General features: G+C 38.4%; 1 protein-coding gene across 1 annotated transcript; it reads right to left on the bottom strand.

Annotated features, from left to right (window-relative positions):
* Positions 1-3392: 3392 nt before the first annotated feature.
* On the bottom strand, positions 3393-7424 carry LOC141392242 (uncharacterized). The gene is made up of 2 exons (XM_073965194.1): positions 7002-7424; positions 3393-6565 (listed from the first exon to the last, which is right to left on the bottom strand). Exons 1-2 carry the CDS (start codon positions 7422-7424, stop codon positions 6539-6541), a joined length of 450 nt encoding a protein of 149 aa, XP_073821295.1. The 3' UTR covers positions 3393-6538.
* Positions 7425-15639: the final 8215 nt, after the last annotated feature.

The following is a 15639-nucleotide window of genomic DNA, read 5'->3' as shown; positions in this document are numbered from 1 at the left end:
AACAGTGGGAGTCGATGAACTCGCTACATTGGTAGATGATGTAGGATTTTTTAGGGCTTTTTTATTCCTTAAAGTTGGAGTGCGTACACTCGCTACACTAAAAGGATTAGCAGAGCCCTCGGGAACTTCAACTGCAGCAACCGATGTTGGCTGAGCTAAATCAGGATGTCTGGACTCAACATCCCTGTTAGAGGAAGCAGAAGTGCTCCCATGATTTAGTTGAGATGTGGAATCTTTTTGGGCTTTCTTACTCCTTAGAGTTGGAGTAGAATTACTCGCTACACTCAAAGGGTTAACAGAGCCCATGACAATATCTGTGTTAGTAGCCGGTGTTCGCAGAGCTGGGTCCGGCACAATGGTAGCATCAGTTTTCGACCCCCCATGTTCTGTAACAGGATTAGCAGATATAAGCGGTGAGAAAACAGTGCCACCTGAAACGCTAGGTGTATTAGGAAGTTTCGCTTTATTTGAAGTTTTCTTATTTGACCTTTTACGTTTCGGTGCAGATGTGGCTGGTGATGAAGAAAAATCATCTAAGTTTGGATATTTTTCAAAAATCCCATTAAAGCGGGTCATCCGTAAATACGCGTTCCAGATTTCCCTATTTATTTCAGTCGATAAGTCTTTAGCAAAATTGTAAAATTCAAAATCTATATTACGACACTTTACACAACACCATCAAAGCCCGTTAAAATCATGGTTGAGTGAGTCAGCAGTTTTTTCATCAATCCCAGCACATGTAGCATGCGAGTGATTGAGACAGAGCCAACACTCAATGGTTCTATCAGGATCAGTTGGATTCATGCAATTGTCATAAAAGCAAAACATTTTAGTAAGTTGTATTATATATAACAAGCTAATTAATTTAATTAAAAAAATTGAATTAGTAGAAAATCCGATGCCAGTATTCAATATATGATTGAAGCAAATAAAATTAGTCGATGGCAACTCTGTTTTGTATAAGTAAAGAAAAAACAGAATATAACACAAAAGAAAATACAAAAGAAAATACAAGATATCAATTCAAATTACGAGAAATAATAAGAAGAAGACAACTTTCTAATTGGAAAAGAAAATTTTTAAAACAAACAATTTAAAGATATTCACTAATAAATTAAAAGCACAAACAAGTACACTTGAACTTGGTATACTTATCTACAAATTAGGAGGGATTAATAACTATTTAACGTTGATTTAACTGAGAAAAAATACGTTTTTAGTAACTCGAACAGAGAGCGCACAAATTCACAACTTTACACGACAGGGTTGCCAAGAGGTTTTTCATGATCATATACTTAAATTTGACCTAAGGGTTTAGTCATGATGCCCATCAATGCCCACCTCGGGAATAATTTTCCAATGTAGGTCATTGGTTTAAGATTATTCAGTATTAAAATCAGATACCATATATTGCCAGACTATAAATGGTAGGTCGCTAACTAAAGCTGATCTAGAGTAGTTTTTTCTATGGATATATTAGCGTATAATTCTGTTATCTGACCACATACATTAACATAATGGGCATCAGTGGCAAGATGAAGAAATCTTTTTCCAAATTAGTCTTTCGTTGGCGGTATGTGCCTTCAAGGAAGAGGGCTATAAGATCTATATTTACAATTTTACAAATTTTCAGACAAAAATATTGATTTTTTTAATCCGCTAAATTGGTTGGATTTTATGTTATTTTGTTTCCCCAAGCCTATTTTTGAATCATAAGATAATCGGGACCTTTGTTCATCTCATTTTGTATTAACAGCATAAAACAATTCTTACCGTATACCCCCTCCAGAGGGGAAAGGGGAGAATGTCACGCTCGTGGTTTCTTAAAACACTCTTCGCAGCAGCACAAAGCTGTAATCGGCGCATTGGCTTGATTTTTACACTCTAAATATTTTTGGCCACTTTCTCCATACAAGTGGATCCACTGTGCAGGGGCTCAATTCTGTTTCTATGAAAATATGAAATGAACAATTTTATAAAGGAAAAAACTGTCAAATGAAAAAATTATTAAAAAAAATATGTTTCATTCCAAATTTTCATAGAACAAGAATCCAGCCCCAGTTTCGATTTTAAAAATGAAACTCTGTCAGTCCAATGAATATGGTTTATTTTCAAAAATGTCAAAAAGGAATTTTGAAAAAAAGAACGTTGTGTTTGTGAAGAAATAAAAAAATAAGTTCATTCATGTTAGAGGAAAATTTGAAGATTTCGGTTTCAGATTGAAGGCTGATTGAGTGCTTTGCTACACACTTATCAAGCACACACGTAAAGAAGGAGTTTATCGGCTGGACAAGCCAATTTGATAGTGTATGGGCCGCTTTAGGCAATTTTCCTTGCGGCAATTGTCAGTTTGTTGGTGAGAGAGGGAGTTGAGAGGCAAAGGGTTACCATATATCTCACCTCTCTCACCATCAAACTGACAATTGCCGCAAGGAAAATTGCCTAATGTAAATATGGGCTATTACATCGAAATATTCATCGCAAATCCTTAAAACTATATATGTTCCTGATCATCATAAAATTCTAAGTCGATATAACCATACCCGTCCGTCTGTCTGTTGAAATCAAGATACGGCTCGCAATATTTAAGATAGAGCTTTAAAATTTGGTATAGAAGTTTCTATTACTCTTTTTATACCCTCCGCATTTATGCTATCGAGGGTATATACACTTTCATACGGACAAAATGTGCCTCATCGAAATAATGGTTTTAGACCCCAAGTATGTTTGGACGAAATGTGTTTCAGACAATTTGGAGTCGATTTAGCCATGTCCGTCCGTCTGTCTGTCGGGCTGGCTGGTGCGCACGATAACTCTCGAACGGATCAACCGATTTGGTCCAAAATTTAGGCTTCGTAATATGGGAATCTTTGCAGAATCCCAGTTGGATTATACTTATCCGTTCACAAGATGGATTGAAAGAGTTTTGTTTATTAAGATTAAACAATTTAAAAGTAATGAGTTTATTGAATGTTAATAGAATGATATTAAATGGAGTATGTAATAGAATGAATTGATTAATGTGGTAAATAAAATGAATCGAATGGAGTTTATGATTTGCTCTCGCCCGTCGTTGCGATTGCGCGTCGTTGAATACACGTCTACTCGGTTAGACTTCTTCGCTTGCACGTCTGCACGGTTTGAATGCTTCTCTAACACTAACTTGTGGGGGTTGTTTGTTATGTTGTGGTAGGCCTAATTTTCTCTCTTCCTACAACTCGGCCATCCTGCAATCAGGTATGTCGTCATCACTTAGGTTATCGGGCCATGGTTTCATGTATTCGGCGCAAGTTGTGGTATATCTCGGTCCTTCACTGCTACCAATTTTGATTACGTCGTAAGTGTTGTTTGATTTAACTTTAACAATCTAAATATTTTGGTTTGAGCTTGAGTCCTCCACCAAGCTGAGTTCGTTTAATTGCTACCACGTCGTTCTCGTTGTACTGGTTCGCTGGTTTACGTTTCTTGTTGAAAACACGCCTATTTTCCTCCTGTACGGCAAGAATTTGTTGCTTTGCAGAAGTTCTTATGGATTCTCTTTGTTCGTCGTAAATAGCAATAAGTTCTTGATCGAGTAGTTCTTTCAAATGTAAGTCTTCTTTGCTTCTCATCTTCGTTCCAATTAGCATTTGAAATGGTGTTGTATCTACACTTCGCTGGTACGTCGAGTTTATAAGTTGTTGTACTGTACTAACATGCTTATACCATTTAGCTGGATCGTCAATACTTAATTTTGATAGTACGGATACTATGATGCTGTTCAATCTTTCGATTTGACCATTTGCACGAGGAAGTCCTGTAGTTATCTTGATATGAACGATATTCTCTTCTTCACAATACGTCTTGAATTCATCACTCGTAAAAGCCGATCCTCGATCTGATATAATTCTCGCAGGATTACCAAAAATAGTACTTTGTGTTGAAAGTCTGGAAATAGCGTCTTTGGCAGAAGTCGTTTTTGTGGGATACAGCCAACAAAATTTGGTAAAACTATCGATAACGGCAAAAATATGGTTGTAAAGCTTACTTGTTGATTGAAGAGGTCCAAGAAAATCTATGTGGTACGTGTGTAGCGGTGTATCGTCTTTAGGTATCGGATTTAATTCGCCTTCTTGCTTACCACGCTTTCGATTCAAAATAACACAAGGGATACAGTTCGATATCTGTTTCTGGATTCTCTCTTCTAATTGCGGAATGAAATACTCTTTTGCAATTATCTCTTTGGTTTTCTTTACGGAGAAGTGTCCTTTCTCATGAGCAGTCCTAATAATTTCACTACGCATTCCTTTCGGTACAACTATCAGTTCGTTATCATCAACCAGTTTGTACAAAATGTCTCCTTTTATGAAATAATCTTTATAGTCTGGCTTATCTTTCAAAATTTCTCGAATGGTGTTGAGATCTTCGTCTTGTATCTGTAAGCGACTTATCTTCGACGTCAAATTCTGTTCGTTGATTATCATAATCGGGTGTCTGCTTAAAGCATCGACATGTCTCATCTGTGTTCCGGGACGATGTTCTATAACATAATCATATTCTTGCAGGAATAATACCCAACGTGCTACTCTGGTACACAAATCCTTTTTATCTAACGTCTTCGCAAAGGCATTGCAATCAGTGACTATTTTAAAACGTATTCCGATCAGGTAAACTCTAAATTTTTTCAAAGCTTGTATGATTGCTAGCACTTCTAGTTCGTAGCTGGTGTATTTCCTCTCGGCGTCGCTGGTTTTATGACTCATGTAATAGACTGGATGAAGTAAATTGTCATCTGGTGACTTTTGTAAAAGCACAGCCCCGTATCCATCTATTGAAGCATCTGTATGAACTTCAGTCTCATAATTCGGGTTAAAAATCCTTAAAACAGGTACGTCGCATAAAATCTGTCTAAGTTTGTTGAAAGCTGTTATCTGTTCAGCGTCGAATCTAAACAGAGCATTTTTCTTCTTTAAGTCGGTTAAAGGTTTTGCTATCAATGCGAAATCTGGTATAAACTTTCTAAAATATCCCGCTAATCCAAGAAACCTTTCTACTTGTTTAATATCTTTCGGTTGCGGATACTTCGCCATAGCTTTGATCTTTTCTGGTGTTGGTGAAATCTGTTGATTCTCTATTATGTTACCAAGAAACTGGATTCGTCGTTGTAGAAAATGACATTTCTTAATGTTGATGTCTAATCCGTAATCTCTGCATGTATCTAGAACTCTTTCTAAATTTGATACAGCTTCTTCTTCGGTCTTCGCTGGAACTATAACGTCATCAACGTAAGGTAACGCTACACCTTCTCGCGTTAAGTCTCTAAATATAGCATTTACATGTCGCTGAAAAACGGCAGGTGAGTTACTTAGTCCAAAAGGTACTTTAAGAAATTGGAATTGTCCGTTATGGGTAACAAAAGATGTATATTTCCGACTATCGCTGTTGACATTGACATGAAAAAAACCGTTGCGTAAATCTATGGTACTAAATATCGTCGCTCCTTGAAGTCTATCGAGCTGGTCTTCTATCAATGGCAGTGGAAAATGACCTTTAACGATGACTTTGTTTATCTTCCTATAATCCACGCAAAGTCTGTGTGTAGAGTCTTTCTTCTTGACTAAAACAATTGGACTACAAAATTCCGATTCCGATGGTTCAATGATACCTTCTTCAAGCCATTTATCTACTTGTTCGTCAACTATTATTTTCTCTTTCAAGGGAAGTCTTCGTGGTGTACAATATATCGGATTGTCGTCAGTCAGGGTAATACGCATTTCTACATTCGTCGTTTTGATCTTCTGAGGTTTGTAATTCTGGATCATATTCTTCACTTTCAGGATTGAATCTTCGCTAGCTTTAGGATCTATATTGATGTGGTGTTCGTCGTCGGTACAAACGTCCATTTTCATAATACTATGAGTCTCATCAGATACTGAATCATTTACCTTTTTGATTTTCACGCCATCAGCTCTAATACTTATTTCAGCAAATCTGCAAAATTCTTTTCCTAGAATTACCTTGACGTCGGTTGAAGAATTGGGTACTACATGGAATGTCAAATCATATTGTTCATTGTCTATTTGCACTTCATGGTTAAAGTTTCCTAAAGGTTTAACTTTATTCGCGTTCGCGTTTTTACCGAATCCGACTAAATGAAAGTTTGATTTCAAAAGTTTCGGTTTGCCCAATCGATTATATAGATTTTCGGAAACTATATTGAATTTACTACCTGTATCGAATAATGCAAGTATTTGAATGTCTTCACGAAATTTAACATTTTTTCTCATTATATCATCTGCAATTAATCGTACATTTGTCTTTTCACTTTTCAAAGGGCAATCTTTTGATATGTGTCCGAATTTGTCACAATTAAAACACTTTAGTCCTTTTCCTTTGTCCTTACAGTATTTCGACGAGTGTCCTTTATTTCCACAATTAAAGCATAACATGTTTTTGTCACTTTTAACATTAGATTTATCGGCAGAGTGTTTCGTATCGTTATTGTTTCTGAATTTAAACCACATTGTTTCATAACACTTAAGTTTTTCTTTAAATTCTGTTAGATTACGCGCACCGTATAAAATTGCTTTGTTCGAAATAGGGTCTTTAATACCGTCGATACAATATTGAATTAAAGCACTGTCCTCTATAGAACCACGAGATGCTAATTCTTTCATATGTAGGAAATATTCATGCACACTTTCGTTTTTATTCATTTTTCTCTCAGTGAGTAGTTTATGTAATTGAGCACTGTTCATGGATGATCCAAATTCGCACAAAAGGGCCTTTTTTAATTTGTTCCATGTTGTGATTCCTCTTTCGCTTGAAATAAATAATTTAGCTAATCCCGTCAATGATTTTTTCGCGAATACAAATTTCTGGAAATCATCCCAATACATAACACTAGCCATTTCTTCAAATTCTTCGAGCCATGATTGAATTGACAATGTGCCCGATCCATCAAACAATCGCATTGAATCTTCTATGTCTCGAAAACTCATGGAAAATCTTGGTACATTCACGTTAACTAGGTCACACTGTTGTTTCATCAAATGTTCATCGTTACTTGTTTTGTTTTGATTATTGTTAAGTCGTTTTTTCTGTTTAACCGCGGAGTTAACTTCGTTATTATTTTTCTCGTATGTTTTCTTATTGTTGTATGTGTTTTTATTCTTCGTCGCATTATCTTCATATTTCAGTGCATATCGTGAGGCGCACAAGTTAACTTCATTATGATGTGTTTGAGCAGGAACCTCATCATCATCACTATCATTGTCGTTGTCTTGTAAAAGTTCTAATTTGTTTTGAGTGTTGACTATGGTTTGATCGTTTTCGTCGTTGCTAGCCGAATTTTGTTCTTCATCGGTTTCATTCTCTTCGTTCTCCTCATCGTCGGTGACGTCGTCGTCATCACCCTGAGCAACATCAGCAGTAGTCAGCAACATCCCCTTTTTCAAATTTGCAAACACATGTTGAAACAAATCGTCTACGTCATAGTCGATTCCTAACAAACAGCAAATAGAAATAATAGGCCGTTTACATATAACCGGGTTAACCCAGAGGGTCTGGGTTTCAAATGTCATTTCCATTGTGTATACTTCAAATAAATCCTAATAAAGAAGGTTAACCCTGCAAAAAACTGTAATATAAACGCCGTATAAGGTCTGATGTTTTCATGTGCGTCTTCACATATTCTGATTTTTTGTTGTATTGCTCCTCGTCGTCTTCACCAAAAGAGAAACCTTCAAAACTTGGCAGGCGTTTACGATTACCTCTGTCTCCTTCGTTCTCAAAAACAAATTGATGAAGCATAGTAACTGTCGTTTTTTTCGCCGTCGCCAAATTGTTTCTCACCAATGCATAATCTCCGAGCATAGGCATTTTGACGGTTGACAATTTTACTTTTACACGTTTCTTTTCTTTTTAGTAAATGATCTAGAGAGTTCGATAGAGAGTCCGTTATTTTTCTATTGCGAGAATTGCGAATTTCACAATGTTGCAAATTACAGCGAGTAATTTCGTCACTTAGAATTTCTGGTTTTTTTTATGTCGAGTTTGCCGTTTGCAATGTTCACTTTTTATTATTTCGTCGAGTTTATTAACTTTACATTCGGGTTGTAATTTTCACTTTACATTCGGGTTGGAATTTTCACTTTACATTCGGGTTGAGCCCCCAAATTTATGGGAATCTTTGCAGAATCCCAGTTGGATTATACTTATCCGTTCACAAGATGGATTGAAAGAGTTTTGTTTATTAAGATTAAACAATTTAAAAGTAATGAGTTTATTGAATGTTAATAGAATGATATTAAATGGAGTATGTAATAGAATGAATTGATTAATGTGGTAAATAAAATGAATCGAATGGAGTTTATGATTTGCTCTCGCCCGTCGTTGCGATTGCGCGTCGTTGAATACACGTCTACTCGGTTAGACTTCTTCGCTTGCACGTCTGCACGGTTTGAATGCTTCTCTAACACTAACTTGTGGGGGTTGTTTGTTATGTTGTGGTAGGCCTAATTTTCTCTCTTCCTACAGTAATAGTTTGTCCAAACATGGTTTAAGTTCCAACTTAAGCCATATCGGTCCCCTCCATCAGGTACCACACCCACAAAAGTTCAAAAATGTTCGAAAAAATTGTTCGCACGATAACTCTTGAAGGGAGTGACCGATTTGGTCCATACTTTACCCATCCTAATATATCTACCAGATATAGATCAGGTTCGAATATGGACTATGTTTGTCCACTCCTTCGGGTACCCATCACACAAAATTACGGATAAGTTCACTTTAAGACCTGCTCTCGAATCACTTTGATTTTTTGAAGCAACTTGCATGCGCTGCCTGAATTACGACGTTAAAAGTTTTTTCAGGGCCAAGTTCATACTTCTTGAGAAAACCGCCCTATGGCGCCATATGTAGTGGCTGGCCTTCCTGATATTTATACCCTCAGCCTTTAGGTTAGAAAAGGTATATACACTTTGATACGACCAAAAATGTGCTTCATCGAAATAACGGTTTTAGACCCCAAGTATTTTTGGACAAAATTCGTTACAGAAAATTTGGAGTCGATTTAGCCATGTCTGGCCGTCTGTCTGTCCGTCTGTCTGGCTGGCTGGTGCGCACGATAACTCTCGAACGGATCAATCGATTCGGTTCAAATTTTGGCTTTCGTAATATTTTGTCGAAACTTAGTTTAAGTTTGAAGATGGGCCGTATCGGTCCACTCCTTCGGGTACCTCCCCCACAAAAGTTCTAATTTTTTCTTCAAAATGGAGTGAACGATAACAATCGAAGGGACCAATCGATTTAGTCCAAACTTTGCACATCGTATTATTCCTTCCATATATAGATCGGGTTCGAATATGGACTATAACGGTCCACTCCTTCGGGTACCTCCCACACAAAATTCGGATAAACTGAAATTTAAAAGCTCCTCTTGGATCATTATGAAGTTTTTTTCAGTAATTTGTCCTTGCGGCTCCCTTTACGACGTTACAATTTCTTTCTTTCCCAAGTCCATACTTCCTGAGATATTGGCCTAAAAGCTCCAAGAAACCTGACGGCACCAACCAATATGGCAAACCCGCAAGATAATTCTCGCAGGGAGTTTCTGATTGGTGCAGACTTTGCACATCATATTATTTCATCCAGTCAAGTATCAGGTTGGAATATGTACTATATCGATCCACTCTTTCTGGTACCTCCCACACAAAATTCGTAAAAAGTGAAGTTTAAGAGCTCCTCTCGCATCGTTTTGATTCTTTTGTCAGTAGGATGTTCTAATGGCCTCATTTACAACGGTACAATTTTTTCCGAAGTAAGTTAATACTTCCTGAAATATGGTATTTAGTCTTCCTACAAAAACTTTCCCCCAAAAATGTATCAGTATAGGTCCACATTTTGAAATATTTCTCATAGAACGATAGCTCCCGATCTTCGGTATTTTGAAAGTTTAAGCCTCATTATATCACCAAAATGCCTGAACGGTAGCGCCCGATTTTCGGTATTTCGAAGGTTTTATCCTCTTTTTCTCACCGAAGTGGCTCAAATTTTGCATTTAGTCTTCCATGGGGCTACCAGATTTTCCCTCAAAAAATTGTCAGTATTGTTTCATGTTTCATATAGTCCTCACAGAACGGTACAGCTCGATTTTCAGTATTTTCAGAATTTTACCCGCATCCCACAGAAATTGGTAAAATTCCATTTATTGTTTTCGTTGGAAATATAGAATATTCGTGAAGAGATTTGTCGGTGTAGGTCCACGTTTTGTTATAGCTCCCAGAAAACCTGCCACCCGATTTTCGGTATTTTAAAGGTATGAGGAAGAAACCTTCATAATACCGAAAATCTCTCCGATATGGCTGAAATTTTCTTTTAGTCTTCGTTGGCGGTACAAAACATTCCCACTGAGAATGGGCGCTACAGATCTACGTTTTGGTAGAACGTACCTCTCGACTATCGGTACTTTAGAGGCTTTAGCCACAGTATTCAACCGATTGTAAGGTAAACAATGCCGCCTGTGAAGTCTTATAAATGTATTTTCTGAACTTAATACATTTTTAATAATACCGTACACTTATACCCACTTTTTAATTGAAACAAATTCATTTCCTAAAAATATTTAAGGACATTTTTTAATTCCCCACATTTAACAACCAAACGACATGGAAACACAACATAATTAATATTTTTACAACTTAATGTCTGCGCCATGAAAAACCTACATAATTCGTTATTCTTATTTCTGCAATTTGTCTTCGCAGAATTGAGTTGAGAATGTGCCAATATGGCCGCAAGGACTACACCATCAGGCAGCTTTACACAGAAGAGACAGTCATAAACAAAGGCGGCTCCTGTCAGTCTATCAGTCGAAAGAGAAACGGAATGGAGATACTGACACTGCATAAATCCATAAGGAAAGGAGAACATCACAAACAGTCACACAAAAAACAACAACAATAACATGGACCAACGAAACATAAAATGTGTTAACATAGAAAGACAGCATCACACAACTTCTTGGCATTCACAAGGAACAAAAAAAATCCTCCTTATTGATTTCGAACGATATAAACAAGCAAGCAAACAATTTTGTCCTTAACTTAACATTTTTCCATTTTGGATTTCCCGGTTTCTTGGCAATATTCTTTTTGCTTTCAATCTAGTTTTGCAGATAGTAAAACATCAAGAAAAAAGAACGAAAAAGAACAAACTACAAAATTATGGAAATGTACCAACATAAAAACGGAACTATGGAGCCGTATCACAAATAAGTTTTTTTTCAGCATAAAATATCAAAGCAAAAGAAGAAGTTGAAATAATACCAGCCAATAACCCTTAACTTATTTTGAGAACAAAATCAAATGGTTTATATTTCTCCTTGATTTCTTGAGGAAGACCATTTCTTCGTTTGCCAGCATAAAAAGACATTTCGAACAAAGTCTAGTGGCGCCAAGGAACAATAAGGCCAGAGAGCATTTTCTGTGCAGTGTTCGAATATGTGTGTTTGTGTCTTTATACTACATTTTTTGTTTTATTTCAACCAGAAATCTCTTAGCCATTATGGTCACTTAAGTTTGGTTTTGTGTATTCTTCTTTTTTGCTGTCTTTATTTGTGTGCTTCTTTTTGTTGTGTTTAAATGGTCAATTCATCTTTTTATTTCATTCACTGATAGAAGCATAAAAGATTGAAAACTTATGAACAAATTTGTAAAACTAAATAGCTGTGTTCATTGTTTAATTTTTTGCTTTGTTATCTCTCGTCTGTTTTAAGTGTCTACATTTTTAGTGGCAATATTTTAAAGAGTTGTGAAAGGGGATTTAAATTTAGGCTGATATAGTTTTAACACTTTTAAAAGAAACAATTAAAAAAGTATCAGTCGGCTTTGCCGACAGAGGATGAGGTTAGCCTATATGAATTGAAACTTTCATCTACGGACAGATTGAATGTACTTAGGGTCTTTTCAGAATTTTGTGGCCCTTTTTACACATTTTAAGACAAAAATGTGATTAGGATTAAAGTTCAAAAGTGTTGCGGAGGAGGTGCTTGAAGGAATGGATCCATTATGAAAGTGGATCTTATTTCGGGAGTTATATCTTTACGATAGATATCGCCCCCACTAGCCATTTCTGTGGGTCATCGTATAACTTTTGGACCAGTATGCCAGGAAGCATGAACTTGTCCACGGTAAACATAATATCGCTGTAAACAGGACCACAACGAATAGCATCGGTATAAATTTTCATAAGATCTTCGAACAGACACTAAACTGCACATAAACAAAAATGTTTAACTTTTACAGGGAAGGTACCTTAAGGAGAGGACCGATATGAACCATTTTAGAAGTTAAATTTGGACCAACATGGTTAGCCCGTTCAAGAAAGTGTGTCGTGCATACCATTTTAGTGAATTTTTTAAATTTTGGAGGGAAGTACTGGAAGTTGTGAACCGGTATTGCCCATCTTCGAACTGAAACTAAGTTTGGACAAAATATGACGAAGGCCTAATTTCGCACCAAATCGATTGACCAGTTCGAGTACTATAGTGCGCTCCAGCCACTACACATGGTGCCATAAGGATTTTTACAACTTTCTGGCTATTTTCTCAGGAAGTATTTACTTGCCCCTAAAAAAAACTTTTACCGTCGTAATTGAGGCAGCGAATGCAAGTTGCTTCAACAAAAATCAACGTGTTTCGAGAACTTATTCGAAATTTTGTGTGGAGGGTACCAGAAGGAGTGGACAAATATAGTCCACAATCGAACCTGACCTATACCTGGTAGATATATTAGGATGTGTAAAGTATGGACCAGATCGATTACTCCCTTCAAGAGTTATCGTAGCACAATTCTTCTGAACATTTTTCAACTTTTGTGGGGGAGGTATCTGAAGGAGTGGACCGGCTTATCTTGGTACTTAAACTAAGTTTGGACAAAGTATTACGAAAGCAGAATATTGGACCGAATAGGCAGATCCGTTCGAGAGTTATCTTTCAGGCTATTTTGTCAGGAAGTATTTACGTGTCCCTGATAAAACTTGTACCGTCGTATGGGGGCAGTGAATATAAGTTGTTACAACAAAAAATCAAAGCGATTCGAAAGCTGGCCCCTAAAGGAATGCACCGATATTATAACCTCATCTAAGTCTGGTAGAAATTTCACGATGTGCAAAGTATAGACTTAATCAGTTACTCCCTTCAAGAGTTATCGTGCGCACAAAATTTCCGTTCGAGAGTTATCGTGCGCACCAGCCACCCAGACAGACGGACGAAATCCCATGGCGGCCGGTTCTATGCACCAGATTTACTCGGAGGAATCTTCGACCACATCACAAATATGTGTTTGTGTTCGTGTATTTTATCACTATGGGAGCGGCAATTTATCCCGGAATGCCTGTTCCGAGCTCTTCTGGTGCGTGCCGAGATAGAGATTGTCTGTTCCCTTTGCCAGATCCGCATCCACCACATGTCAACAATGGTGAGATATAATGGATGTATGGAATGGGTTCATTTTCGTGGGTGCTCTGGCCTTAGTAACACCCGGGACTACAGCGATAAGTATGTTGCTGCTTGCTGCGTCAGCACATCGCCCAGTGCGTCTTCTACGTCGTCGTCTGATTCTTAGTCGTCGTCGGAATATGCAGTCTCCCCAACACCAAAAAAATGCGCCACCTAACACCACAAGTTGTTGTTCAACGGCCCGAAAATGCATCTTTCCTGCAATTCAATTACAACGGTCTCCGCAATAAGGTCAGCGAAATTGTAGATTTTATAAGTCTCACCGCCACCTGTAGCTTGCGTTGTGATGGTTACAACGTTTTGAGGAAGGAACAAGAGCGGAGGAGGAGGACTTGCCTTCCTGATACACCAGTCTGTCCAGTACAGACCTATCTTGCTTGAGCTTGTCTCTAGTGACCCATACGTGAAATGTATTGGGGTAGCAGTAAAGTGTGGTACTGCCGAATTAGAGCTGCTTAATGTGTACATAATGCCGATGAATAGCTGTGCCCGGCTTTATATGCCCGATATTAGTTCGCTTTTAGAGGGCAATAACCGTCTGGTGCTAGGGGACTTCAATGCTCATCACGAGCTTTGGCATTCCATCCTACGTAATGACCAGAGGGGTACAGCGCTGGCAGAGCAAATTGATAGCTCCAGTTCTCACCAGATATCACCATTGTGTCACCACCACCTCCCTATCATCATCTCCGTAAACAGACCACCCGATTTTATAACGTCTGAACGCAGTACTTTCCTGAACCATGGCAAAGCTGATTGGCAAGGCTTCAGAGAATTTACCAATCACCGCTTCAGAGAATTGCCCACTGCCTCAGATCCTCGGGTAGCTGAGAAAACTTTCCGGGACATCATCACTGCAGCAGCCACTCGTTACATACCTGGTGGTCGAATACCCGAAATAAGACCGAATTTCCCAGCAGAAGCGACGGGATTAGCAAATGCGCGTGATGAGCTTCGTCGTACGAACCCTGAAAACAAAAGATATAGAGAGCTTACTCTTGAAGTCAACAGGTTAGAAGGCGAACATAAGCGGAAAAAGTTGCTAGACCACCTGAAGCAATGCAATTTGTGCAGGATTAAGTAAATTGTGGGCAACGGTTAAATAGCTCTCGAATCCTGAAAAGAAGGATGGCAGAACAGCAGTTACTTCCAACGGCGTCACAGTAACTGACCCAAAGAGGTGCGCGTGTTATTTGATTTTAGAGAAGACTAATCTCCAGCCATGTTTGAAACGTTGGGTAATCAACTATATGTGCGGACGCGAGTCGTTTGTGGAATTCAGAAACAAGAAGTCCAAACCCCGTAGAGGGAAACAGGGAGTTCCTCAAGGAGGGGTGATATCTCCGGAACTGTTTAACCTCTACCCTTCTGAAATTCCACACCCTCCAGCCGTTATAGAGATCGTGATGTATGCCGATGATTGTACGATCTTGGCGTCGGTTCCTATCATCGATGGCATATGTGATAGGATAAATGTCTACATAGCTGACCTGGTGCAGATCTTCCATCTCAGGAATATGAAAATATCCGCCGCTAAATCCACTGCCGCACTGTTCACCACATGGACGGCTGAAATAGGGCTCCCACTGAACATATTGATCGATGGTGCACTGATGCCGACCACTAACTACCCAAAAATACTGGGTGTAACGTTCGATAGCATGTTTAAGTCGTCCGCGCATGCCACAGCTATTTTCGATAAGATCAGGAGTAGGAACAAGGTGCTCAAGTCGCTGACCGGCAGCACTTGGGGAGCTGACAAAGAAACCTTGTTGACCACCTGCAATGCAATAGGCCGGTCTGTGGTAAGCTATGTGGCGCCAGCGTGGTCTGCAAAGGTTAGCACTACGCAGTGGAAGAAGATTCAAACCTGCCAGAATTCTGCTCTAAGGACTGCAACAGGGTGCTTCCTCATGACACCAGTGGATCATCTTCATGAGGAGACGAAGATTTTACCGGTGCGTCAACACAATAAAATGTTGTCGATGCAGTACCTGCTAGGGTGTTATCGCAGTGAGCATCCCTGTCACGATTTAATGGACAGGCTTCCTGCACCCAGGCACGTCAGGAGAGATCTTCATGATCTAGAGAGAGAGAACCAAAGGTATAAAAGAGAACCTCTAGACCAACGAGCTTATCAG

This window comes from Musca autumnalis, unplaced genomic scaffold (assembly GCF_047663935.1).
Source record: "Musca autumnalis isolate F117 unplaced genomic scaffold, ASM4766393v1 scaffold_2, whole genome shotgun sequence".
NCBI lineage: Eukaryota > Metazoa > Arthropoda > Insecta > Diptera > Muscidae > Musca > Musca autumnalis.
Note: the sequence above shows the minus strand (reverse complement) of the source record. Positions and strands in the feature narration are given on the sequence as shown.